At 42.7% G+C, this 27,915-nt stretch overlaps 1 protein-coding gene across 1 annotated transcript in view; it reads left to right on the top strand.

Moving 5' to 3' along the window:
* Window positions 1-26,150, top strand: part of Gpc4 (glypican 4) — a 107,871-nt gene extending 81,721 nt beyond the window's left edge. The window contains exons 3-9 of the mRNA XM_075957191.1: window positions 2,346-2,737; window positions 14,825-14,990; window positions 20,459-20,589; window positions 20,680-20,826; window positions 22,672-22,808; window positions 23,353-23,528; window positions 23,621-26,150. Coding sequence (XP_075813306.1) covers window positions 2,346-2,737; window positions 14,825-14,990; window positions 20,459-20,589; window positions 20,680-20,826; window positions 22,672-22,808; window positions 23,353-23,528; window positions 23,621-23,823 — 1,352 coding nt within the window. The 3' untranslated portion in view covers window positions 23,824-26,150. The remainder of the gene's footprint in view (window positions 1-2,345; window positions 2,738-14,824; window positions 14,991-20,458; window positions 20,590-20,679; window positions 20,827-22,671; window positions 22,809-23,352; window positions 23,529-23,620) is intronic.
* The last annotated feature ends 1,765 nt before the right edge of the window (window positions 26,151-27,915 follow it).

Below are 27,915 nucleotides of genomic sequence, written 5' to 3'. Positions count from 1 at the left end.
TCAGACTACTGAAGAGGCTGGAGTAGGCAGTCCCAAGCCAACAGGTCCCATCGTCAGGAAGAATTTTTTTGTTTCTCCTTTTCCCTCCATTTGTAGATGCCTGACTTAGCTGTTCTTCATTAAATACTTGCTCGCAGCGAGAGACCGGATGGATGACTCCTTCAGTTTGCCTAACAGTTAGAAGTGGTTGGGCTGTAGCACTTTAAAAAGAGGCTTCTGAGGAATTTAGTTGCTGTGATAACTTAGTGTTGGCATGTCACACTAAGGCTGTGAGATGCAGCGTTTATAGTGAAGGAGGAATTAGTGCTTATGTATAAAAGACAGCTTCCTCATAATGTAAACGTGCGGGGCTGATTTATGGCACCGAACAAATGGATTGAATAGAAAGAGCTTCTACTCTCTCAAGGTCGTGGGTTCCTTCTAGAATCCATTCTAGCTCATTCATCAATAGCCAGTTGATTGTTTATTTAGAAGGAACTAATGGTATTTAATAGCACAACCAGAGTTCCTTTGACCCTTTTCAAGAACTTTGGATGTTTATTTGATGGAAGACAAGTGACTGGCGATAGAAATTCCAGAAGCACATGTTGTCCTCTTTTAAAAGGCAGGATATTTACATAGAATACTTTGATAGGACAACTTTGGCTTTCCACTCAGGTTTTTCCCATGTTAAGCCAGTACTTTCTACACTGGAAATAATTGAATTTTAGAGCTGAGAAGTGTTTATAGTCCCCAAGCTCAGTTCTTACACCCACCAGGCCTCTGGGAAATTGAATAGTCTGCAGCTAAAGTGCATGGGAGGAAGGAGGGAAGAGGCCCCAATTCCTAAGTTTCAGCTGTGTGCGATGCTTCCAGCATTCCGCCTTCCAGGTAGTATAAACTCTCTTCCCATGGCTGATGGTGTTTCATCCCTTAGTTTCCACCCAGTACTTGCTTCCAGTCTCGTGGATGTCTGGGACGTTTCACAACCTTGGGAGGTAGAGCTGTTAAGCATTTCCCTTTGGATAAACAGCTCCAAGTTTTATAAGGCTATAGGCCTTCTCAGCGGACCTCCCAACAGCTTGACCTTCATTTCTGTTCCCCCCAGATGGATTGTTCGACATCACTAGGCAAGACATAAACCAGTCTGTTAAAAGATGTTCTAAATGGTTGCTGGCATCAATTCTAGGAGCGACGATAGCGTCACTCAGTGTATTATTAGTAGTGCCTATGTATATTGAGCATGACTTTGTGCCAGCATTGGCCATGTGGGGTGCGAGAGAATGGCCTGTTTTGTAAACGGGCCGTCGGAGGCTTTTATTTTCTCAACCATGGCATGTAAACCTCAAAGTAGGAGTCTTAGGCTTTCCCCACCGTTCACACTGCTTGAGGCTCGTAGCGTATTACAGTGCTGAGTTCTACTCCTGAGCTGTGGCCAATTGTGAGCTCAGGGAGTTTCGGCTGCTTGAGCCTCACCGCATGTACTCTGAAGCTTCCAAATGGGGAATTACAGAAATAAACCTGTTCACAAATGCTCGGTTACCGCCTCCTCTCTGACGTTCAGACAGCAGGAGCTTCCCGGAAAGCAGACTCTACAAGCAGTTGCTGGATAGGCGTTCTAAGTTCCAATTAACTCAGCCTCTGATCAGTGGGAACTCTGGTTTACACCACCCTTGGCTGCTTCCCTTAGCCAACTCTTGTATTATAATTGGTTTCATTAACGATTATGGAGGATGATTGCTATGTGTCTTGGCCTAGGCAGGTCTTCTTCAGCAGTTAGGATCTGACCACGATCCTGAGGAACAAGAATAATGTCATGGATGGGTGGGGCCCGGATGGAGATGAGAATTGCAGCTCTCAAGAAAGTTGCTGCAAATGATGGCTGTGACCCCATACCTGAATGTATATTGCTGCTGCTACTCTTTTCTGGCTTGCTTCCTTGCTCATTTGTTTGTTAAGACAGTCTTGTGTCTAGCCTCAACTTTACTGGGTAGCTGAGACTGGCCTTGAACTCCTGATCCTCCTCCCTCCCAAGTGCTGGCATTACACGCCGCTGTCATGTCCAGCCTGCCGTTTTTGTTGAGGGATTTCAGAATGTTGTACTGATTACTGAGAAACTGCTGGTTTAAATTTTCCTTCTCGTTCTCTATGAGAAAGAATGACTTTGTGACATAGGCTTCCTTTCATTGACAAAGATTTGAGATGCAAATTCCTCAGAAGTAGTACACTTTTATACAGACATACCTTCCAGTTGAATGTCACAATTATTTTTCAGTTTTCAAATTTACCTCATTCAGCTATTTAATTACTAGAAAACAGCCTTTCTAAATGTTTTTCTCCCTCCCTTTTTTGGCTTTTCTCTTTAGAATTCTTCAAAGAACTACTTGAAAATGCAGAGAAATCCCTGAATGATATGTTTGTGAAGACATATGGCCACTTATACATGCAAAATTCAGAACTATTTAAAGATCTCTTCGTAGAGCTGAAGCGCTACTATGTGGCGGGAAACGTGAACCTGGGAGACATGCTCAATGACTTCTGGGCTCGCCTTCTGGAGCGCATGTTCCGCCTGGTGAACTCTCAGTACCATTTTACAGATGAGTACCTGGAATGCGTGAGCAAATACACAGAGCAGCTGAAGCCCTTTGGAGATGTCCCTCGGAAACTGAAGCTCCAGGTTACACGCGCCTTTGTTGCAGCCCGGACTTTTGCTCAAGGCTTAGCAGTTGCAAGGGACGTAGTGAGCAAAGTCTCTGTGGTAAGTTCTCTGTGTGTATTTTGGGTTTTGATTTTTTTTTTGGTTTGTTTGGTGTCAAAAGGAGGTTGCAGAAAGATTCAAAAACAAGTCATTAGGGTTCGGTTGGCTCACTAACAATCTTTTCTTGGTTTCTCACCTCCCACATTTTGTCCACACTCTTTAGACTTAACTCACCAGTGCTAGGGCAAGATTTCTTTTTGTTTGTTATTTATTTTTTGTTTCTTGAGACAGGGTTTCTCTGTGTAACCTTGGCTATCCTGGAACTCACTTTGTAGACTGGGCTGACCTTGAACTTACAGAGTTCCGCCTGCCTCTTTCTCCCAAGTGCTCGGATTAAAGGCATGCATCACTACCACCGGGCTAGGATGAATATCTTTATATATCATTGTTATTTTCTGTAGTTTCCTTGGTAGCCATTCTTAAGTGGGATGCACATTGACTCCAAAGTCTTAATTTTAAAAATAATTTTAACAACTCATTCCCCATCTGTTTTTAGTTCTTTTTCTTTGTGCAAAAGAATCCTCCCCACCTCAGGCTCCACACCTAGTTATTTTGGATGAGCATGTTTGAGCCCACTAGTTGCAATTAGGAAATCATTAGTATCCATGGGCATTTGTCCTTATTATAAAGTGTGCTCAGAGCTTTCATGACAATTGCTGTGCACTATTCAGGTCATGATGATCATGACTTTGGTTCTAGAATTACCAGTACAGACAATACTATTCTAATACCTGGTAAAAATGAACCTCTCGTAAATTAAATGAGTTGACACAGACCAGGATTTTTCATATTGTATTCCATGGAGGCACCTTAGAAGGGTCTTCATGAGCCTCCGTGAGGCGAAGCAAAGGGGACTTTTATATTGGTTTAAGACTGAGTTATGTGCTTTAGCTGCCATAGAGAAGCTTTGTTCTCCTAGATTGCCTGCAGTAGAATTCTGAGCAAGATTTTAAAGTGGGAATGGTTCACTCTTCAGTGAGATTTGCAAGTTTTTAGTTTCTGTAGCTCCGGGAACAGAAGCCCAGGGCCATGCAGATGTGTGGCCAGTGCTCTTCCTTCTGCTGAGCTGTGGCCCTTAAGCTCCGGAACACTTGTGAAGGACCTTGTACCACTACGCTTACTTGAAGCATTTTGGAATTTGGGACTGCAGAAGGTATTGAGTGTTCTGAGCTTTATGACTGATGTGCGAGGACCCAGCTCACTGTGGATGATCCTGCTACCCTTGGGCAGGTGGTCCTGATGGTGTAAGAAAGCAGACTGAGCAAGCTGTGGACAGGAGAGCAAGCCAGTACGTAATACTCTTCCATGGCTTCCCCAGTGTGGACTGTGACCCAGGGTATGTAAGGCAAACTTTTCCTAGGTTGCTTTTAGTCATGTCTATTACAGCAATAGAAAGCTAACTTCAGACATCTTTTGTGACTTAATACCAGGGAAGAAGCATCTATACTGGAGCAAAGTTATTTTGGTCAGACTGCTCTTTTCCTTTGGCTCCCAAGTGGGTGGCCAATTTGTTAGCCACTGTTAACACTGTACACACTGTCTGTGTGCTCAGATAGTGGCTTTTGCTTTTGTCATTTAGTTGTTTTCACGATTAGACAAAAGGTCAACATGAAAACAGCCAGCAGATCAATGATCACAGAGTTCATCTTAGAGTTAGGATGACCAGGTCATTTATTATCCAAACCAAGGCACTTACTGTCTAAACCAGCAGATGCGTATTAACAGACATAACCAGGCAACAGGGACCACTAACTGTTAATGAGCAACCAAGTGCACAGAATGTACCTGCCACCTTAGTTGAGAGGAAGCCAGTGTTTACCAGAGGAAAGCACATGAATCTAAAAATAGGATGTTACAGAAAGTAGATGCTGATTATTGGGACTTAGGAAATAATATGTATTGTATTCAATTAACTGATTCTCTCCTGTCAAGGCTGTAAATTGTTAGGAATTTCTTTGCAGTATATTTTTGCCCACCCTCTCCTTCTTCTTCTGATTCCTTCATTGTCTGTGGCAAATATTTGGTGGGACATATGGATCTAAGGTAGTTAGAAAACTAATCTCAATGCTGTACTTCTGTCAACTGCAGAAATCATTTTTAATCTTGGAAATACTTAGGTCTCAGTCTGGAAGTAGTCCACCGTTCACAAGTCTTCAAGGCCCATGCCATTGGCATAGAAGTTCACCTGACACATTTGCCCACTTTCAGCAATTCTTCATGTTCATCCTGAGATGAATGGGCAGGAAGGAGTTAATGTGTGCTGTAAATGCCTGTATATACATGTGGACCTGTGTGCTATGTGTACATTATCCAGAGAAAAATAAGAGTGTACATACCGCCCTACGCAATTGTTTGAAAAAAAAAACTTTCTTTACATTAACCAAATATAGGTACTACTGTTAGTTGGGCAAGAAGAAAAGCTACTTTTTAACGTAACTTCTTAAGGTTTTTTGTTGTTGTTGTTTCAGAATTGAGCTCTCTTCTTTATTCATTTTTTTACTTATGACTTCCTAAATGTTTATAGTTTAATGCGTATATAGTGAATACAAGATATATCCTGTAATTTACACAAGGCAAAGTTATTTGCCAGTTAGTTAAAAAATATCATCAAGCTACATTAAATGTTATGCTTGTAACTGGAAAATAAACAAATACATAAATGGATTATTTTGGCTTCACTATTGAATAATTTCCAGACTTAAGGACTGATTTTAAAACCACAACCTTCAACTAAGTTGGTTTGTAGTATTTGAATAACAATAGTAAAACACATAGGTATTCAATCAAAAGAAGGCAAAATGAGAGTTGTATCAGATCCATCTCATGGATGTCTCTGTGTAGCAGTATGCCAGGTATTGTTGCAGACTTGGGAAAATATTTACTGGATTAATGTTTGGAGTGCAGCTTCCAGGTAAGTGGAATCTAAACGTTTGCTCTGTGGGGAATGTAGTAAATGACCTAACTGTTAAAAAATGTATATTTTAAACCGAGTAAGCAGAAAATTGATATGATTAACTCAGAATTTGGTTCTCTACCAGTTTATATATTGTTCTCCTTGGAAGGAGAACAATTTAACATGTAGTTTTATGGTACTTCATAAAATCAATGTCCTCTAACCTGAGAAAAAGCCTTTCAGAGTAGGGAATCTCTTTGCCAACTGAGGTGATCCAAACCACTGGCTACAAAGACATCTTTAAAGGCAAGCTGCAGAAGCATCCTGGCCCTTGGGGCTGCTCCCTGAATTCTTGCTTAACTCAGAGGTGGTCTCACTTTCTCGTGGGTGGATTCCTTGTTTTTCCAGCTCTCTTTTGCACCTCCAAGATGAACAGTGATTTGATTGCCACAAAGCCATTGAGAGGGCTGTCAGTATCAGCAAGCTTTCCTTCCTCCCAGAGAAGAGTGCTGCTTGAGTGAAGGACTCGTTCCTTGTTCCTTGCTTCATTTCATATTCGCTGGACCCAGCAGTCTCAGCATACTCCTTGGAGCCTTAAGATCCCAACTGCAGAGATACCTTCCCTCTTCATTAGAAACAGGCGGTTCACGAATAGCCTGCCGCTACATGGCTCATGATGCGTTTTTGTTAGTTACCTGCTTGTAGCAGCAGTTTTGCCTAGAAGGGTGGAGTCTATTGTGGTGCTTAAGAAATGCACAAGTGGTTACATGCACCATGAAAATTAATAGCTCTTCTGCCAAAGAGATACATTCTCATGGTTTCAATTAACACTGGCATAATAGGACTGTGTCTACACCCGCACCCCAAACTACAGGGGCTATAATTAGACAATAGTGTCTTACCATCGAGGTCTCTGAAGGACTCTCCTGCCTTTTAAGCCATTTCTGTGGATCCCTCTTTACTTCTATTCTCTTAACGATTCTGGGTATTAGACATTTCGTTGTTTTCCCTACATCATTATAAGTGTAAATAAGCTTTTAAGAAACCGAGTATAAACTTTCATTCTACCCTCGTAGTATCTTTTTACTTAGACATAAAGGATAAAATTGCAAAGGGCTTGGTGGGACTGAAGATATGGTGGGGTCGGGATAAAGGTGTATGCCCGGAGGGTGAATGTGTGGAGATCACAAACACCCTTCATCAAGCCAGCTTCTGAAGGACAAATGCTGGATATTTGCTTTGTGATTTCTAGAGTTTATATAGATACTCTGACATAAAACTGCAATATAAAAGTAGAAGAGAAAGCATCTAGGGGGACAGAAGGAGACTGGGAGGGAAAGGAGGGATAAAGGAGAGGCTAGTGGGATGTCTGCTCGATGTGCTTGTATGAAAATTAGCATTAGGTGATAGTACCACACACAATGCCTAAAAGGAAATAGAGCAAAGTAGAAAAAGAACAAAAAATGTAGAGTCTTTAAGGGAGTTAAAATAATCATATTTTCATATATGAAGTATAGTAGTCCAGTGATTTCAAAAATAAGGCACGACTTCACATATTTGTATAGCCTCTATGTTATCTACAATGTGCCCACAAATATTCTTGAGTGAATTTGAGTCGATTGTATACATTATGCTTTCAAAATCTCCTTATCCGATCAGTAGTGAGAGAAAGTCGCACCTTCTTGGTATGTGTACTGAATTGAGAAGGACTTAGGAAACTGCTGACCAAACTCATCACATCCCACGGCAAGTGTGGGCTCCCTAGCTCCTTCTCTTACCAGAATTTGGTGAAATATTTCCTGTTGTTTTTATCGGGTGCTTATGTTACCAGGCAACAGATGAAAAGCTAGACCTTTTCTGTTTGTTTGGCGTGAGTGGCTGTGTGAAGAAAAAAAAAAGCAGGCGAGTTGGGAAGCGGAGCGCAGCAACAAATGCATGCTCAGAGCTGGAATAAGCTACAAGGCAATGTGTTTCTAACTTGAGGGCAGCGCGCTGACTGCCATTGCTGTGTAATGTGGCTGAAGGCCCGCTCTGGATTTCTGAAATGAAATCCAGGCTGTGGGAAGAGCTCCATTCTAGCATTTTTCTTTTTGCAGACTGCTCACTGGAGGTTTTAATGTGGTGCTTGGAAAATGCGGGTTATTTGGTAGAAAGGCTTTAAAAAATAGGCTTTCCAAGGGGACTTTTCTATAAAGGCCTTTTATAGCAGATATGGCATACAGATGTCATAATACATGTATATACTCGGGAAGGCTGAGAGGAGGGGGATTACTGCTGTTTCCCTCCTCCCCTTCCTCCTCCTTTTCCTCTTCTTCCATCTCTTCCCCATCCTTTTCAGCTCTAAAGATGGAACCCAGGACGTCACTACCCCCAAGCTACACACCCACTTTGCAATGGATACTTTTTCCCTCACATCATGCCTCCTGATCCCACCTAACTCCCCACCCCCACCCAGAATAAAACAAAATAAAATTTAAGAGAAAAAAGGGGGGAAAGGGAGAAAGGGAAAATCTCACAAAAGCTGCAGCATGACAGAGTGAGTCATTCATTTTTACATGTAGGCGTTCATTGCAAAGACTCACTGGTCTCTGGTACACCATTGACGTTGTTGGGCCCTCACTGAGACTCTGTTACTACCCTGTGTCATGGACCTCCTACAGCCAGAATCTACAGGGCCAGCTCCCCCACTTTGGAGCTCATCACAGATGGGGTGAATGTTTGGGTGGGCCATTACACCTACATCTTCAGGGTCAGTAAGGTGTAGGGGCCGCTCTCCTAACAGCGGCAGCAGCTGAGGAGCAGGGACAGCTCTCCTTCTCTTTGGGACCTCAGGGCCAGTTCTCCCAACTGCCTCTGGTATTGGTGGGTGGAGTGTAGGGGGGCATCTCTTGTCCATGCCGCCACTGATGGATGAGTAATGGGGACAGCTCTCCCATGCTCACGTCAGGGCTGACTCACCCACACCTCCGCCGACAGGGTTGTCTCTTTCCTGCTGCCCAGGTGAAGGGCAGGGTCTGCTCTCCACAATGGGTACTTTGAAAAGAAGTTAAAAAGTAATTCAATGTCTTCCCCAGTGACCCTTACTATGGTAAATTCTGAGGTGTTTCCTAGAGTTGCCTAATACTGAAAAAAATCATTGGTCAGTTGTGAAGGATTTTAAGAGTCTTAGAAATTGGATATTCATGTATTGGGATTATGGGTCAATTGTTCAAATTGATTTTGGTGTTTGAGTTAATACAGAAATATTCAGTCCAGAAGCAAAAGTGGACACATGTTCTCACCCCTCCATAAATAATGTCAGCCCCTTCTACCTTCTCTAAGGCCTGTCCGTTCATTTCTCTAGGAATTCATTATCTCTGCTGCATTTAGCTGCAGTTCTTTGAAAATTTCAGAACTTGGGTCAAATGTGAGTTGTTTGCCCAATTTGTTTGGTTAAAGGGGGGGCTTTTGTGGTACTAGGGATGAAACCCAGAGCCTGTGCGTGCTAGGCAAGTGTTCTATCACTCAGCTGCACCCCCCAGTCAAGGGAAGTCCTCTCGACCATGTCCACTGGTGTTTTCTTGAGCCTTTGAACTCTTTGTGAGTAGGGCTGGTGAGTAATACCCTGTAATTATATCTTCTTTCTCCTCCCTACAGCAACTGAACAGTTTTAAGGCATGGTGCTGGCACTCAGTAAGGCATTATTATTTCATTAAACAATATGTCCTCTCCTCCAAGTATCTAGTATTCATTGCTCCATGTAGTCGTGTCCTAAATTGCCCTGATTCATTTCGCCAGTAAACATGAAATACTGCACCTTATCGTTAGAAAGTATTGAGCCCTGTAGTGTGTTTACTGAGTGTGCAGATAGTGTGTGAGGTCTAGGAGCCCCTGTGTTGCCCTCAAGTTTCCTATAGGCTATGATTCCAAAGAAGCCATGTAGATAGATATTCACCAAAGCACCTGGGGCATAGCACTTTCCTGGCATGTGTGAGACCTAGATTTGATCTTCATCACTGAAAAGAACATTAGACATCAAGGAAGTTAACTACGTGTGCTCTAGAACCAGACTACCTCGGTCCAAAGCTCAGCTTTCAGCCCTGACGTTTCAGCTCTGACCTGAAGACCTTGTGTGAATCCCTGAATATTTCTTGGCCCCCTTCTACTTCACCTCTGAGATCAGCTATTAGTGCTTGCCTCACACAATTGTTTTGAGGGTTAAATGAGTTACTACATGTCGTAAGGCCCTTAAATAAGAACCTGGCATACCTTAAGTATTCCACAAATGAATCCTATGAATCAATAAAACCCAGCAAAAGTCATGTGTGGTTAAATTGGTCATGAAACAAAATATTTTTTCTTCAATCTAGATTTCAAGACCCTCTTTAGCTAGAGAGATAAATCACTTAATATGTGCTTATCCTAGTCTTATAAGCCTGATGATCTGAGTTTGATAAACCCACATTAAAAATGCAAGGTATAGCCGGGCGATGGTGGCACACGCCTTTAATCCCAGCACTCGGGAGGCAGAGGCAGGCGGATCTCTGTGAGTTCGAGGCCAGCCTGATCTACAAGAGCTAGTTCCAAGACAGGGTCCAAAACTACAGAGAAACCCTGTCTCAATAAAGCAAAATAAATAAATAAATAAATAAATAACTTATTATTTATATATATAACAAGGTGTGCCAATATAGGCTTAGAACCCCAGCTCTGGAGATAGGGAGACATATGCATTCCTGGAGATTGATGGCCTGCCAGCCTAGCCAGTTAGTGAACTGCAGGCCGGTGGGAGCCCGGTATCTTAACAATACAATAACATCAATAAACGAGGTGGGTAGCTCCTGAAGAAGTCAAGACTGACTTCTGGCTTCCACATGTGTGATTGCATGTGCACACATACTACATTCGTTCTCATTCTCTCTCACACACAAACTCTTCCTTCAATGCCTCTTCAACCATTTTCCACTAGTCAAACTCATTGCTCAGACCCAGACAAACACTCCCTCTATTTTACACACACACACACACACACACACACACACACACACACGCACGCGCAAAACTGTAAAAGCTAAATAAGTGTGTTCTCTCTGAGTGCTTTAAATTTTTGTTCAAAGGTGGGGTGGAAGGGGAAGGTACATATAGTTTTCCTCTTCTGTCTTCATAAACTTTTGAGAAATAACTGTATCCCTAAGATAAGTCGAAAACTTGTGACCTTTTTTGAAATACAATCATAAAGCTCCGCCCCATTCTTATCTCAGCACTAAGTATTCTGGGAGTGATTAACATCTGGATTCAGCAAACCCTACTGAATAAAAGAAAAACAACAGCTGTTAGTCAAGACATGTACACCAAAATGACCATTGGATTGAACATTTTAAGTGGTATGCTGTACCATAGAGGATAAATACATAACTGGAGATTAAAGAAAGACCTTGGAGTATATTGCTCTTTTAATTATTCCCCATGTGGCATGAGCTGCTACATGCTTTTGGAACTTCTAAAGTAAATCTACTTCAGTATGTAAGTTGTAGAGAGATTGAAGGCAGCAGCTGACTCCGATGGTCACCAGAGAATACAATGTAAGTGGATTGGATTTTATCTTTTCAAAAAGGTCCCAGGGCTGGCTGTGGTGGCACACAGCTTTAATCCCAAAACAAAATATGACTTTATGCACTGTATGTTTGTTTATGGGGTGAGAAAGATCTCACCTTTTATTCCTACCCAAAAGTATAGTGGTACCATTGGCAACTTGCGGAGGAGCATCCTACAGTGACAGACAGCAAGAACCGTCACTGGATCAACAGAGCATCGATCTTTTGCCAAAGGCTCCAGAGGAGAATTTCAAATGCACGGTGATGCACTCACTATTATTTGGGATTTTCTTCCCTGTGTTGATTGGCACTCCTTCGGCTCTTTACCAGTCTATTGTGCCTTTTTATTAAGAAGTCCAGTGTAGCTCCAAAAGAGAAAGCCATTGGGTTTAGCCCCAAAGGGTAGGGATGTTGCAGAGTGAAGAACCTGTTCTTGTTACACGGGATGTACCATCCAGGCGTGGACAGGTTGGTGAAGTTGGGGCTGAAAGCCTGGAATGCTAGTTTATCGAAATGTCTTCTAGAAGTGGGAGGTGCCATGGGGCGGGGACTCCTACTTCTTTAGGTTTCCTGGCTGTTAACAGAAACTCCTCCCTTTATATAAGACTCTCATCCAGCAAATGGTATTTGCTTCCCAGATTCAGAATTCCCCTCTGCTGAAGTATTGCATCGTGGTCTGATTTATGGCTGAAAAGAGAAAGAACACTTTTTTTTCTCTTGCTTCAGTGTTTAACGTGTTCTTTTGTCCCAGCATTCTTATAATTTCTCCATCTCTCTTCACAGTTGTAGTATTATTTAGTGTTCCCATAGCCAAGTGATTGCTTTTAGTAGTTATACAGTAAATCACACGTACAGCGTGAGCTAGTCCTTAGCCAAAAAAAAAAAAAGAAATGGAAAACTGTTTCCATACCATAATCTTTCTTTAACGAAACTCCACTGCGTCATGTGATTTCATCTGCTGTCTGATTTTTTTTTTTTTTTTGAGACAGGGTTTCTCTGTAGCTTTGGAGCCTGTCCTGGAACTAGCTCTGTAGACCAGGATGGCCTCGACCTCACAGAGATCCGCCTGCCTCTGCCTCCCTGGGATTAAAGGTGCGTGCCACCACCGCCTGGCTTGCTCTCTGATTTTAAACTGGAGACTACAGCAGACTCATTTAGGGGAGGGCATCACAATGTCCCCTGCATTAATGATTTGACATGCAGCTGAACTTACCATGTAACTATAATATGGTGTTTCCTAGAGTTAACTTCCCCACGTCATGAAAGTAAATAATAGAACAAGTGCTTTGGGAAATGCTCTTTGAATCTACTGATCTTTACCTGAATATTTTGTTTACTTCCTAAAGGTCTGTTCTACCTTGGGATTTTCCTTTGTGTTCTGTAGAGCAGGTTTCATATTCTAATACAGCAAACTAACGTCATGATCCCAGACACATGTTAAATGCTGAGTATCCACATTGACAGTTTAGCTTTTTACACTTACTCCACCAGGACACTGCTAGCTCTGAAGAATAATGTTCAACATACCAAGTACTATTCTGGAATTCTCCTTTCCTTCCCCTCCACCTGCCTCTCTCTCCTCTCCGCCTTCTTTCCATTCTCCTCTCTCATTAGCAGGGCCTCACCCTTTTCTCCAGGCTGACTTACTTGCTGTCCTTCTGCCTCCGTGTCCTACGTCTGTGATTTGAGGCGTGCTCTAACACATCTAGCTGTACTGTGGGGTTTTTTATAAGTCATTTACATAACCTGTGAATCTCCTAAGATCCGGCCATTTAGCGGCCTCTCTTATGTGGACTGGAACTAAAAACAAAGAAGAAAATCAGCACGGCCTAAGAATAGAATTGCCTATCTTCTGTTTAGGGTGACAGGAAGCAGTGACACATCTGGGAAATCTTAGGGACACGGTGTCTGATAAGGTGCAGTACTGGAATCAAATGCGGCAAGGTGGCTGTCAGCAGGTTGTTTAATCTCTGCCTATAGTTTGCTTATCTCTCCAATGTGAGAGCAGCATCGCTGGTGTTGGGCTAGGCTCCTTCCAGTGCTGACTTCTTTGATCCTATGACTTGGGCTCCCTTCCTCCTTGAGGCTGCTTGTTCATCTGTAAAATGAGAGGTGAATGAGTATCAAAGTCCCAACAATGTGTGACTCCAAAGGAATGAACTTTTAGCTATCCAGAAAATCTAGTTATCCAGAGAGGCCATTCCTTAAGGATATTGGCTAGCCAGAACTTTACTGTACATTAATACACAGTTAAAGAGACTAATTTAATGCTTAGGAAAACATTTGGGAATGGTTAAAACTGTGGAAAAGTCCTAACTCTTTGTAGAGAATGTTGACTTTAGTGTATACAATTACCATCTTGTTGTTGCACGCTTTTCCCCTTTTACGCTGGCATTCTGTTGGGAATAAGCCAGAGAAGGGTGTGTGTGTGTGTGTGTGTGTGTGTGTGTGTGTGTGTGTCCACATGCACCAGATAGACAGCACCATCCTCTTCCTGTTCCTAAGGGCACTGTTGATAAGGGATATCCAAAGCAACACACCGGAGCAGGTGACATCCATTGCCAGCCACCCTGCATCCCAGTATTTGCTCCCTGCTGTAGTATCTGCTTCTAAAAGCCTCTGATAAATGCTCCAAAAGAGGAGAAGAGGGCAGAGAGAGTAAGCCAGGAACTTGGAGTTAGCCGCCAGCATATGACACCTAGCTGGGATCCTTTCTTACCATTGATGGAAATGAAGAATGGGATGGAATTGGCTCTTTCGTGGTCCTAAACAGTTTCATCCGACCCAACAAGAAAGATGACAGTAAATGCTATTTCTCTTAGAGGGTGGCTAGCGTAGTCTGATTTGAGTAGTGATTTTATCTTTGCTGTTTGACTCCTATAGGGTCTCCCGGTTTCTGCTCAGTGTCCAGCCCTTCTAAATTCTGGCCACATCCACACACTCCTATGCCACATTACTGTCCTAGATTCCTCCACCTTCTCCTAAGAAAATACAGGCTCACCAGCTCACCATTCCATTGATGTCCCTGAGATGATCTTCATTTACTTCTCCACTGAAATCCAATAACTTTCTCATAACTTAGCAGAAGCCTCATCACTTTGATTATATGTCACAAGAGCACTCCACACTTGAAACCCTGCAGCGTTTAAAGTTACTCATCTTGCCCTATAGAATGCATGATCTTCACCTTCTGAATGGCTTTTCGATGTTGAACAAAGTATATATGAAGTATCCTTGGGAAAGATACTTGGAGGTTAACGTGCAAAGGGCAGTCTTGGACTCAGTATTTGAATACAAGTTGTACCTATGTCTCAGTCTGATACTGAAAAGCAGGGATTGCAGCAAGGTCTTGAGGTCTACCATCAGCAGCGCTAAACGAAGAAAGACCAGAACTTACATTGACCTCACTCACCCCACCCCTAACTCAGCTTTCCGGCACCTGTCTTCCACTTGTCCAATTCTTACTCTAATCCACTTCCACTGGAGTCCAGCCTCCTAATTGAGAGCACTCTTAACTCATCCCGAAGTTCTCGGATGATCCTCCAATGTCAATTGTGTCTCCTTTAACCCAACTGTGGCTTTCTTTCTTTTTTTGTGTGTGTGTGTCTTGTCACACATTAGGTGAACCCCACAGCCCAGTGCACGGAAGCGCTGCTGAAGATGATCTACTGTTCCCACTGCCGGGGCCTGGTGTCTGTGAAGCCCTGTTACAACTACTGCTCTAACATCATGAGAGGCTGTTTGGCCAACCAAGGAGACCTCGATTTTGAGTGGAACAATTTCATAGGTGAGCGAGCCATTGATGTATTTGTTTTACTAGCCATGACTCCACTTCTTGCCACAAGGACTGTTGTAATTGCCAGCTCTGAGATTTTTCCTTTCGTTTTAATGGGAAATGTTTGGCAGAGTTCTGGCTGTGCTGCGTTCAGTACTTTGAGGTAGTAAAATCAGCACTGCCAGTCAGTGTCCTCTTGAACTACTGGTGGCATTGCAGAAGACAGTTAGATGCACCGGCTTTGAATGCAGCAGGAGGTATCTTTTTGATATTTCCTGTGAAATTCTCAGGTTTAGCACTCATCCTAGGTCTGTTCATGTTCACTCTGATGTACAGTCTTCACAGAGCTATGAAAGGAGCTTTGAAGATTCTCTCTTGGGCTGGGCAGGTGGTCCGTTGGTAAAGTGCTTGTTTTGCTAGAACAAGGGCCTATGTTTGATCTCCACAATCAGAAAAAAAGCTAGGTGTGGTGGAGCACTGGTAATCCTAGGGCTTGGGAGGTAGAGACAATCAGCCTAGCACAAGTTCTGTGCTCCAGGCCAGTGAGAGACCCTTTATCAAAAAATAAAAATTAAGGTGACAGTACCATTCTTAGGGATCCTGATGTTAGCTTCTGGCACAACCCCTGCCCCTACACACAACCTCCCCCCAACACTATAGTCTTTTACATCTTTTACATGTCACCCAAATCTTTGGCAAACTGACCAGATGCCCATTTCACCATCAGATCTGAAGAACTCTGATGTGGAAAATTACAGGATTTGTTTTCATAGGAACTTAGCCATGGTAGAGTCCTCTTATGAGAGTGGATGTTGAGTCTGTTGATTTCTGCCAATTAGGAAGCCATTACTAGAACCCAGACAGCACTGCAAACCGTCTAGGTTCTGAGAAGGCCAGTTATAATTTCGGGGAAAAACATTAGCCTGATTTAAAGAGCCTGCAGCCATCTACATTAGTGCCCATTGGGCACGCCACTCCTGAAACCTCCCTGGCCGCTATGAGGTCACAAAGGCCAGCATTGGTGGAACAGTACATACATGCTTCAAGAGTACCAGTTCATTCTCATCCCCCTAGTCACATTTGCAGAATTGCACATTGAAATGTCTTTAGAGGAAGCAAGCTTTTGCTAAGTCTTCCATATCATGGGAGCGTGCATGTAATTTGCTGGCTCGGTTTTGCTTTATTTTGTTTGTTGAAGGTTTAAATTTTTTTGGAGTAGAGGAAATTGGAGTAAGAAGATACATTTTAGACTGAGCGAGAGTGAATTGCCATATTAAGTTTGGTTGAAAGTGCATCAATAAATTGGGTCCCACCAATTCTTAAACACAGAGACTGGGAGAAAAAGATGTAAACATTACACTCTGAAGCATAATTGTGGCCTAGATAGCTCAAAGCTGTGGGAACCCTGGGAAACAAACCTTTTACATACAGAAAAATAGAATCTCATGAAAGGGGAAACATAAACACAAATGGTGTGGCATGCCCGGAATGAAACCAGGGGAGGAATGAAAAATGGCCTATGGAAATAAAGACTATGGTATCGCCCTATCTCACTCACTAAGGTCATCCTCTTCCTCCCCTACCCCAATTATACCCTCCCCATAGCCAGTTGTGGAGTTTGTGATTCATTTACTTTTTCTTCTTCAATTGCAGTTTTGGGTTGGTTGACGTTTTTCTTCTTTCTTACCATGTAGCCCACACTGGCCTCCAACTCACCCTCTTAGCCCCTGCCTCCGAATGGGTGAAATTGCAGCTGTACTGTCTCACAGGTAGCTAAACTTGGTTCTTAAAGAAAGACAATGGGGCTTCCTAGCTTTTGAACATAATAGGCTTTTCTCTGGAGCAAGCATGCCATACGAAAAGCTTTGGGTGACAGTGAGTTTTACTTCCTTTTCTACCCAGGCACCCTGAGGGCAGTGCAGGGACAATTCCACCTTACGTTCTGTTATTGCAGCCTGTCCAGCAGCAGCTACTACCAAGGCGCAATCACAGCCTTGTACCAAAGGCCAACTTCCTGCCCATCTTGTCTGCGACCCTCCAGATCCTCAGTATATCAAAACCATACTCGGGCTGGCCTGATTCATCTTCAGCCTTCAACTGTTGCTGCGCTTCTTATTGTGTATTTTTAAGATTACATGTGCTATCTGTGAAGAAACGGAATTAAACCCAAGTGAAAATGGATCGGATTTTGGAATTGATTTTTCTGCAGCTATTTTAAATGATGCTCTTGGAGTGACGTAATATGCAGTTGTATGTCAGCATCATTTTTAATGGAGACACTACCCTTTATTTCTAATGAAGCTGATAGAAAAGGCCAGACGTAATAGACTTGTTAATCTCCTGTTCTTTCTTTTTCATGGATTTTTCACAAGGGTTTAATTAATCTCCTCCACAGTTGTAGAATTCAGTCCCAATTACATGCCTGTGCTGTAAATATTCATATTCTCTCTCTCGCTGGAATTTTTCTTTGCTGTGTAAATGACTGTGCAGTTACTGAGTAGTCAAAGATTTGTTTCATCCCTTTGAAAGTCACATCTTGGGGTTAAGTTGGGAAACTGCCTTCAGCTCTTCAGTCAGGTTGGGAGGCTAAAGATGTGGGTTTCTGATTATTTATTGGAGACACAATGAAAAAGTAATCACTTTCCCTAGTGAGAACGGAATGCTTTTTCAACACTTTTTTTATGAGCATACATTAATTATATATAATAATGGGTTTCATATGATATTTTCATACATGCATATAATATATTTGATCAGACTCATCGCCATTACCCTTACTTATCTCCTCCCACTCCTGCTGATTCCCAAGAAAGGGATGCTTTTCTGGGTGAGTTGGGAGGGGCCCCTTAAAACCAGTGTGTTGAGCTGGTCCTGTGGTTGGACCAGACTCGAGACTCTGTTCTCAAAACGAGCAGGCATTTTCCAAATCAGCCTTGTTGCTGGGTTCTCCATGTTTCCGCAACGGCATCTGCCTATCACCACAAGTTCTAAGTGCTCAAGTCTTATCAGCCTTCCTTAGGACTGGTCTAACTTTGGGTCCAAATATGGGAAACTCCTTTGGAAACTCAACCTTTAAAAAATGTCTGCCTTTCCACTACCACCAAAAGAAGCTGGTTTTCAGAGAATCATAAATTCTTCACGTGCTGTGTCTCTCTTAGCATTCAGTTGATTCAGAGCCAACCCTGTTAATGTCACATGTTGCTGCCCATGGGAATTTAGTATTGGAATTGCTGACGGGGACACCAGCCAGTTCCTGGCGGAGGCAGGAACAAGTATGATATCCCAAGCATATGAGAATTGTGGCCTCTGTCAACCACAAGGAAAATAAAATACCAAACCAGCCGTCTTTGGTATTTCTTTGGGGGACTAGTGGCGGCTGTCGAAGGGGCGGTGGCTAGCCAGTCCTGACTTCCTGCAGGGTTCCAGGCAGCTTTGGCTTTGGTCTGTGAGCCACAGGCAGAATAGATCCTCAGTCGCATTCTTCAGCTATGCAACACGCAACGCCATGGCACCGGCCCCAACAAAGGCCTGGGTTCCCTCTCCATTCCCAGGCCCTTGTGTATGGCCAGTGGCCCTGAGTTTACAAAGACGCCAAACAGCCAGAAGAATTGGGGTTTATGTTTCCTTTCAGGCTTTCACAAACACATTAGGGATCGATTTGGCCTGCCTTTCCTCACCACTAGGGGAATAAATAGGTAGAAAATCCATCCCACCCCCCTTCGAAACCTCTGCAGTTGGGAAGTTTGTTATTTATTCATAATATTTTGATTTGGTGCTCACGATTTCTTGGCTTGTGAAGGAATGTGCCTTCTGTATGTGGTGGTCCCTCTGCTTTGACAGTGACAAACACGTTTACGCTGTGCTCCGCTTGTTTGCAAAAGTCGCCTTTCTCTAGCACATCAAAAGCATTTTTCCCCTCTCCTCTAGTACAATGGCATATTCATGCTTTCAGCCTTTACTTAAAGGTTAGAGACATCATTTTATTGGTGCTTACTTACTGCAATTACTCTAAAGCATCACACTGCACAGGAATCTGTTCATGGTTGGCGGCTTCACACTTTCTAAAGTGGTGTGTAGTACTTGTTCTAGGTTGAAAGTGAAAAGTTGATAACCAACTTTGATTTCATTTTTAGGATGATGCTTAAAGCTTTTTCCCACTAGAAAGCTTAGGTAGAAGCTCAGCTGGGGTAGCAGCTGAAAGAGACACCCGGCCTTCTGAAAAGGGACACTCTTTTCTCGTTCTTGACATTGAAGTACCTATAGGAGTAGACAGTGGGGATCTAACTTATGGAGTGTAAAGGAGAAAACACCATTTAAAGGTTAACTATTGAAACCCAGCTGCTAAGAGCGCGCATCATGCCTCCAGAGGACCCAAGTTGGTTCCCATCACTCAGGGCAGGTGCCTCACAATCACTTTAACACCAACTCCAGGGTATCAACCAACTGTGACTTCACAGGCACCCACTTCCACTAGCACATGCCCACAGACAGACAGACACAAACGCACATACACATACACACAGCAATAAAAAAAATAGTTTTTCAAAAGTTTACTATGTGTCAATAATTAACCCATCCCCTTTTCCCCCGTTTGGGGGGGGTGTTCATTTCCAAAAGTTCTTCTAATTTTGTACAAGTTATCAGACAAAGATACCAAATCATAATCCCCAAAAGCACATATGGGAAACAAATAACAGCTTGCTTTCTTTAAGGAATCCAGCACTTGCTAGGAAATGACAGGGTCCTCCAAAGTCTACAAGTGACTTCCAGATATCGGTGAAATGGACAATGTTTGTACATTGTGTTTTGTCTCGTGATTTCACTGGTATCCCCCCAAACATGCATATCACTACTAAATCAGCTGAGGCCCTCACGTTTGAAAATGGGGCTATCCTAACCCCAAAGTGGCACGCCTCAAAGTTTCATCGTTTGAAGACATTTGGATTCCCAGAACGCTTTCATTTCTATTATGCAACTGTGCACGCAAGGATCTGCAATGTCTCTTTAAAAGAAGTGAAAGAAAAGAATCGGTATGCCAGGATTGTAACTGATTTACGTTTTCAACTCTCGTCAATGGAACCTGAAAGGAAAAGATGCCAGGGAAGTGTCTGGGAGAACAGGCATGTTCCTCTGTCCCTAGCCAGACTGTCAGCTGGGTGCTGGCTGACATACGGAGGAGTGAGTTAGCCAAAAGATGGGCGATTCCCGATTGAATTTCCTTGCCCCGGAACAAAGCATTCATCTGGCTCCTTCATACTTTAGCGAGCTGCTGAGACATAATGTGTAGATACAATTTGAAATTATAGAAATAGCTAGAAAATAAGAAAAAACTGGGGAAAAAACTGTGTATTATCTCCTTCCCCCTTCCCCTCTTCCCTCTGAAAAAAAAGCAAAGACAATAAAACGATCGGGCTGATGGTCAAATCTGAACTAATGATTTTTCTGTTTATGCTGTATTGTCTTTCTCCAATGCTTACTAGACGCTATGCTGATGGTGGCAGAGAGGCTGGAGGGCCCCTTCAACATTGAGTCGGTTATGGATCCTATCGATGTGAAGATTTCGGATGCTATCATGAACATGCAGGATAACAGCGTCCAAGTGTCTCAGAAGGTATTGCAGGTGGGACGCTGGGCAGGACAGCGAGACACACCTTCTGCCTTGTCCTCTAACATCCCTAATACGAATTCACTTTCCCTGTAGGTTTTCCAAGGCTGTGGGTCTCCGAAGTCTCTCCCGGCTGGCCGAATTTCTCGGTCCATCTCTGAAAGTGCCTTCAGCGCTCGATTCAGGCCTTATCATCCAGAACAACGTCCAACCACAGCCGCTGGCACTAGTTTGGACCGACTGGTGAGTACTTTAGCAGGAATGGGTGTGTTCAATGGTAACGAACTCCAAACATTTGCTTAAAAAATGAACTTTTAGTTGGAAGGCATACATGTGTGAGTCTTTTAGGTGTTTAACTTTTTAATCTTCTTGTATGTGGACGGCAGTAAATGTGCCTCGTTTTCTGTCTCGGAAAGGTCCTATATAGTTGAGGAAGTGGGTTGTGACAAGTTGCATCTCCAGACTTCTCTCCAGTGCCATTGTGAATTTACTGAGCATCTGTTATACCCGCCGCTAGGTTATACACAAGGGGAAGCTCAGGGCAGTAAGAAAGGGCCTCGGACTCCAGAGACCTCAACAAAGAGAGAGAAGTGCCAGTCTAAGCTCTTCAGTAAGAGCCAAAGTAATCTCACAAGTAAACAACCTAAAATCCCAAGTTGATTTCATGTGATAACATTTAACTTGTTAACGCTGTGCGTGGATTTATTTTTTTGACCAATAAGGTAAATAATGCCAATTGCAAACATCTTCACATTATCAGCACCATACCCAAAATACGATCCACCTTGTATTCAAGGAAGCAAAGAAGTATCTGCCGAAGTCCTTGTTCAGGTAGAAAGGACGTCTTTGCCATTGGCTATTCTTTCCTAATCACCTTTTCAAAGGAAATTTCTTCATGCAGCAAAACAACTTTGGTTCAGTTTGTCTTCGTTGGGTTTTAATTTATTTTTTTTTAAAAAAACCTTCCATGGTGCCTTTTAGTATATAGGATTTTAAAGAGAAGTGGGTTGAGGGCAGAGTGACATGGTCTAGGCTTATGTAAGGTCGAAGTTGATGATAGTAGGATAGGAGAAAAATTTAGGCTATAGACAGGTGATACACGGCAATGCCCTATGGCAGTCTGGGAGTACTAGTGCCGTAGTCGGAGGGAACCTAGAGCGGGAAGCCCGACAGGACACTGATGTGAAAAGAACAATAAAGCCAGTGAAGTTTTCCTGTGTGCTGGATGCTTGATTCAGACCAGGAAAGCCTGGGGTGGAAAGACTGTGTTACAGGCTGGGATGCCAGTTACAGGAGGAAGTAAAGTAGACAGTGGATCCAGGATCCAGGCATCTCCTTTAGAGTTTACACTTGAACTATTAATTCCTCTGAGTGACTGTTTATTTCTTGGTATTTTCCTTCGGTCTGAACTTAAAACACTGAGTTGCATATAATCTAGAAATGATCAAAAGGCACATCCATAAATAGGTTAGGGTTGGCTTAGATTTTAAGATGGATTTAGGTCAACATTATTTTCTTGCGTTTTTTTATTGCTGTTTTATTTCATGTGTATGGACGTTTTGCTTGCATCTGTGTGTGTGTGTGTGTGTGTGTGTGTGTGTGTGTGTGTGTGTGTGTGTGTCTACCACTTGGATTCCTGGTTAAGCGTACAGTTCATAAAAGGGCATCAGATCGTCTGAAATTGAAGTTATAGATAGCTGTGAGCTAGCAAGTGTGTACTAAGAATAAACCCTTGTCCTCTGCAAGAAGAGCAAATGCTCGTAACTACTGAGCCATCTCTCCAGCCCCACTGTTTGTTGAGAAAGTGTATATAATATGTTTTGATCATATTTATCTCCATTACCCTTTCTTGTCTTCCTCCAAAGTAGTCAACCTTCTACTTAATATGATGTGTGTGTGTGTGTGTGTGTGTGAGAGAGAGAGAGAGAGAGAGAGAGAGAGAGAGAGAGCGCGAGCACCAATGAGTTTACTTCAGGGTCGTGTACAGAGGCAAGGGTGAGTGTTATTTGCAGCCTACCGAGTGCTGGGATCATACGTTGTAGTTTTGCATTTGTACATAGGTGAGCCATTTTTCATTTTCTTCCTTAGGTTACTGATGTCAAGGAAAAACTGAAACAGGCTAAGAAGTTCTGGTCCTCTCTCCCAACCACTGTCTGCAATGACGAGAGGATGGCGGCAGGGAATGGCAATGAGGATGACTGCTGGAACGGCAAGGGCAAAAGCAGGTCAGCCTCCCCCGAGGGAAAGAGCAGCTTCTTCACTGTGATTTAAGTGAAGCAGCTCACTGTGGCTAGTGATGCTACAGAAAGTTTCTAGGTGCCCTTAGGCATGGGCTTTGGCATTTGGGTGTTCTAAAAGGCACCCAGATACTTACAAAGGACTGGACTTGGCAGTAGTTCTACCCCGGTGCTAAGGACTGTTAAAAACATTCAGAGCCCGTGGCCCTTGGCTCAGGGTCCTGGCCTTCTAAAAGCACCACTTCTCAAAAGGTCACATTCTCTTTGATGAGTCCATGTATCCCACCCTGGCATACTCTGTGACTAAGATAAGCACCCATTCAGAGGGTGTTTTTCTTTGTCAGAACAATCGCCCCAAAAGAGGTCACAGTCAGATCACAGAAACTACACAGTCCCTAGAGGGAGAAGGAACAATTCGAGTTGATTGCAAATGGAAAAACGTCTACTCCACTATGCTGGGTGGAGATGCTAACATTCAGCAAATCTTTGCTCGCCTACATTTACTTACTGGTCATTTCAATGGTACTTTCAGGTACCTGTTTGCAGTGACCGGAAATGGATTGGCCAACCAGGGCAACAACCCCGAAGTACAGGTCGACACCACCAAACAAGACATACTGATCCTTCGTCAAATCATGGCCCTTCGGGTTATGACCAATAAGATGAAGAATGCTTACAACGGCAATGACGTGGACTTCTTTGATATCAGTAAGTGTTGGTGATTTTGACGTGTGGGGTTTGTTCTTTTCTGACCTGATGAGATGACGTGCCCTGAAATCTCTGTTCTCTTTTCAATGTAGGTGATGAAAGTAGCGGAGAAGGAAGCGGAAGTGGCTGCGAATATCAGCAGTGTCCTTCCGAGTTTGAGTACAATGCCACTGACCATTCTGGGAAGAGTGCCAATGAGAAGGCCGACAGTGCCGGCGCCCATGCCGAGGCAAAGCCCTACCTCCTCACTATCCTCTGCCTCTTGTTCTTCGCTGTGCAGAGAGAGTGGAGATAATTGTCAAACCCTGAGTAAAAGTGTTCATCATCAGAGAGTTCAAAGGCACCAGTTCTCACTTTTTTTTTTTTTACCATCCTAGTGACTTTGCTTTTTAAATGAATGGACAGACAGCAACTGTACAGTTTTTACGATGTGGCCACTGGTTTGAGCAGTGTTGACTTTGTTTTCTCATTCAGTTGGAGGGGACAGCAGGGACTCCTGCATTTTAAGTTTGTTCTGCTCCTTCAGAAATCGTGTTCAGTGTGGCTAACAGTGTAGGTACAGAACGTGTAGTTAGTTGTGCATTTGTGATTTAACACTCTTGTTTTGTTTTGGTTTTTTTTCGCTCATTTTATTTGTGGGGCTTTTCTTTTTGAATTATGATCTCACCTTGTTTCTCCCAAGAAAACCAGGCTCCTTTCTTGGCATGTAACATGTACGTATTTCTGAAATATTAAATAGCTGTACAGAAGCAGGTTTATTTATCATGTTATCTTATTAAAGGAAAAAGCCCAACAAGCCGTAAAATTTCCATTTATCCCTCTTATTTGAACTGCCTTGTCTGGAGAAGTGGAGGCAACTTGGAGGCTTCTTTTTTCTGTTTGTATTAGGACAGAATGTGGAGCCACAAACAGGCTTCCGAGGCACTGGTCAAACTGCATTCAAACACCAGTCTAAGAAGACCGTTAGACCCCACTCAGAACTGGGTGCTAGAAGAGACCCATTTGGATTGAGTGGAATCTTGAATTCTTGAATCCACCCATACTCAAAGTGTACCTGATCCTGGAAAATAAAGATTCTTGATGTAGGTACCCTTGAAAGATGAAAGGCACTCAGGGTGCCCCACTTATCCCATGTACACTCTTGGACTTGGGGGGTATATATTAAAAACCAGGCAGCTTAGGGAGCCACCGTGTACCAGTTTCTGTATCCATGCTGACACTCTAGTCCTTGATCCCAATGGCAGTAGCAGGTGACCAACAATCTTATTTGTCCCCACCCCGTGTTGGAGGGATCCAGATTCCTGACCCGCTGACCACTCTGGGAAGAGTGCCATAAAAGGGAGCTGTCTGGCAGCTAGCCAGAACTGGGGTACAGCCTGGGCTCAGGGAATAGCTGTCAACGCTCAAGCAGAGTTTTTGTCTGTGTGTATATGTTTGCATTTTGTCGACTCCAGTTTTAAAAAGAGTGTAAGGTGATCTAATTGGATTATTTTTTCCTTCTCGCCGCTCACTTTTGATCAGTTCAATGAAGGACCCAGGCTGATTTGCAGCCATCTGCTATCGATCCTGCCCAAGGAGCCCACTGAGAGGAGAGCTGGGTGTCCAGATTTTTGTATGCTATCTTTTTGTGGGAGGAATGGGAGTATATAGAGCTAAGAAGACCTCATCTCCTAGGTGGCCCTTAGCCACATAGGTGCACTAGCAAAAGCCCTAACTTGTCCCAGGCCAAAGACTTGTCCACTGCCTTGCCCCCTTGGAAGCCCTTTTCTTGTATCCAAATGACCGGTCAGAAAACCTGGAGAAAGTAGCAGATCATTTCAAAATGACTTCTCAAAAGTCTTCAGAAACACTACCACTGTGCAAGGTTCTTCTGCTCTCTAAATCATGAAGATGCCAGAAGCCCATAGACAGGTTGTTTTGTGTTATTGTTTAATCTTCAGTTATAAGAGGAAAGCTCTATTTTTATATTGAAACATAATTACTTGATAGCTCAGGGTCTACATTTCATTCAACTTTTTACACCAAATTCTTCAGAATGGTCAAAATGAAATATTGGGGGCTGTTGTAAACAGAGGCTTAATTTTAGTAGAAGTAGCCAGTTATTTATTAAAGCATGATGTCAATAAAATAGGCATATTCTGGCTGGTGTGGATAAGTGGTTTTTTTTTTTTAAAGCAATCACAGGAAACATAGCTAGCTCCACTTATACAAGGAAAAGTAGACTGTAAATCGCTGGGCTGCCTTCTGAGAACTTGGAAACTGTGCTGATAGTTAGTAAGCACCTCAGTTGTGAGGAATTTCCTCTTTAGCTTAGACTGCTATTACTTTTACTTGGTAGAAGTGAATCTGGTCTCTGAAATATGGCTCAAAGATTTATCCCTGTAGACCTTGTTAGATTGTTTTTAACTTAAATCCTTGAACTCTGCCCAGCTGTTTTCTTTCAGTCAAGTCCTCCAAACCAATAACATTTTCCAAATTAAATATTCGTGAAGGTTTCTCTGGACGCTTACTGATTTGTTTCCTTTCTTTACATTTTTCCTCTGTTACCCTTTTATTATTTAAATTGTCTCTTGCTTTTGAACTTGAACTATGAAATAAACAAATCATAGATTTTTCCATTCAGGTCTGACTGGACAACTTTTGGCTTCTCACCAGCTGGCAGGCTTACCCTCACCACCACCACCCCCGCAAAAAAAGAGAATAAAGGCAAGTTGAGTATTTGAAAACCTTTCGAGTTTGGAGTATGAGGCAGAATAAAAGCCTTTAGGAGAAGACCTGACTTCTCCAAAGTTAGCAGCATGTGAAAGGGTTGAGGGTTACCAAGTTATTTATAGAGTTATTTTCTTTCAAGCACTTCACTGACTGCATTTAAGAAAAAAAAAACATGGTAGAGAATGTCAGAAAGGGATTGCAAGGCAAAAAAGGACAAAAGTTTTATAACTTTGATTGTATGCTATCTTGTAAAAGAGTGAGCGCCTAGTATTTGGATAAAAGTAAAAACTGCAAAGAATTAATCTGCACCTTTAAACTTGAATTAGATATTTAGAAATCTAAAAGTTTACATGAAATATAAACTGTCAGTTGTGATAATAGAACCAATAATAAAATAAGTTTAGATGGTGCCGCACACAATTCCACTTCTGATTTGGTGTTGAAAGTATTTATTTACATAGTGAAATGGTTTAATAAGTTAATAACAATATCTACTAGAGGAATGACACAGAGAGAGAGAGAGATCATTGTTTGGCAAATACAAAAATACATCTTACTCTTGGAAACGAGAAAAATACTCAGAAAATATGACTCAAAACTTAGCAGAAAAAATATAACTGCATTGTGTTGATAACCTCATAAATTGAGTTTCTCTATTTTTAACTTAGTTTTTCTAAAACCCCCTTTGTGCTTAGGAAACTAGTTGAAGGAGTCTGAGGCCATGTCTCAGCTGATGAGATGTTTGCCTCGCATATGTGAGGCAGCAGTGGGGTCCATCTCTAGCAGGCCGGAAACTGAATACGGTTGAGCATTTGCGGGGAGCAGAACATCAGAATGTCGCCTGTTATTCTCCTACTTATTTTAAATATATTGATAGTGGAGGATTCTCATGAGAACGAGTCTATAAGTTTAGGACTCTACAGTAGGGACATGACTTCTCACTGATGCCCATACTGGGATTTTTTTTTAAGATTTATATATTTCTAATGTCTACAACATTCTGCCTCCATGTATGCCCTCATGCCAGAGGAGGGCGCCAGATCTCATTACAGATGGTTGTGAGCCACCATGTGGTTGCTGGGAATTGAACTCAGGACCTCTGGAAGAGCAGCTAATGAGTGCTCTTAACCTCTGAGCCATCTCTCCAGCCCCATACTGGGATTTTTAATGTGCATGGCTCAGAATCATCTCAGTTGGTTTTCAAGAAGCCAAGATTGACTAGGAAGATGAGCCACCTGGGATTCTGGGGCTAGGACTCAAGTGTGTTCCACTTGTGTTAAGATTCAGTCTTGCTATTACCCTTTGAGACAACACTGAGCAAAGCTATTGGGAATGCTTGGTGATGAGCCAAAGGAGCTGTTTTGGTCTGGAATGGACTTGTGATTTCCTAATATAAAGTACTCTTCTTATTTTTACTGCTTTCTCAAGCTTCTCATGCCTTTAGCTTTGACAGCCACCACACAAGACAGGGTTGAAAGTACTAGGGGAAATATATAAATAAATTCTGGTTGTGGCATGAAGCTAACCTATTCATGGCTAAAGAATTGTTATACACCAACTCAGCTTTTGTGTAAAATTAAATGTTTATGGAGCAGTGTTTGAAGAGATTTCAGAGTTCACCATTTATCAGTAAAACCTACAGAAATCTGGTTTTTTTTTTTCAGCAGGAATGTCC

This window comes from Microtus pennsylvanicus, chromosome X, assembly GCF_037038515.1.
Source record: "Microtus pennsylvanicus isolate mMicPen1 chromosome X, mMicPen1.hap1, whole genome shotgun sequence".
Classification (NCBI taxonomy): domain Eukaryota; kingdom Metazoa; phylum Chordata; class Mammalia; order Rodentia; family Cricetidae; genus Microtus; species Microtus pennsylvanicus.
This window is presented reverse-complemented; position numbering and strand designations above follow the sequence as displayed.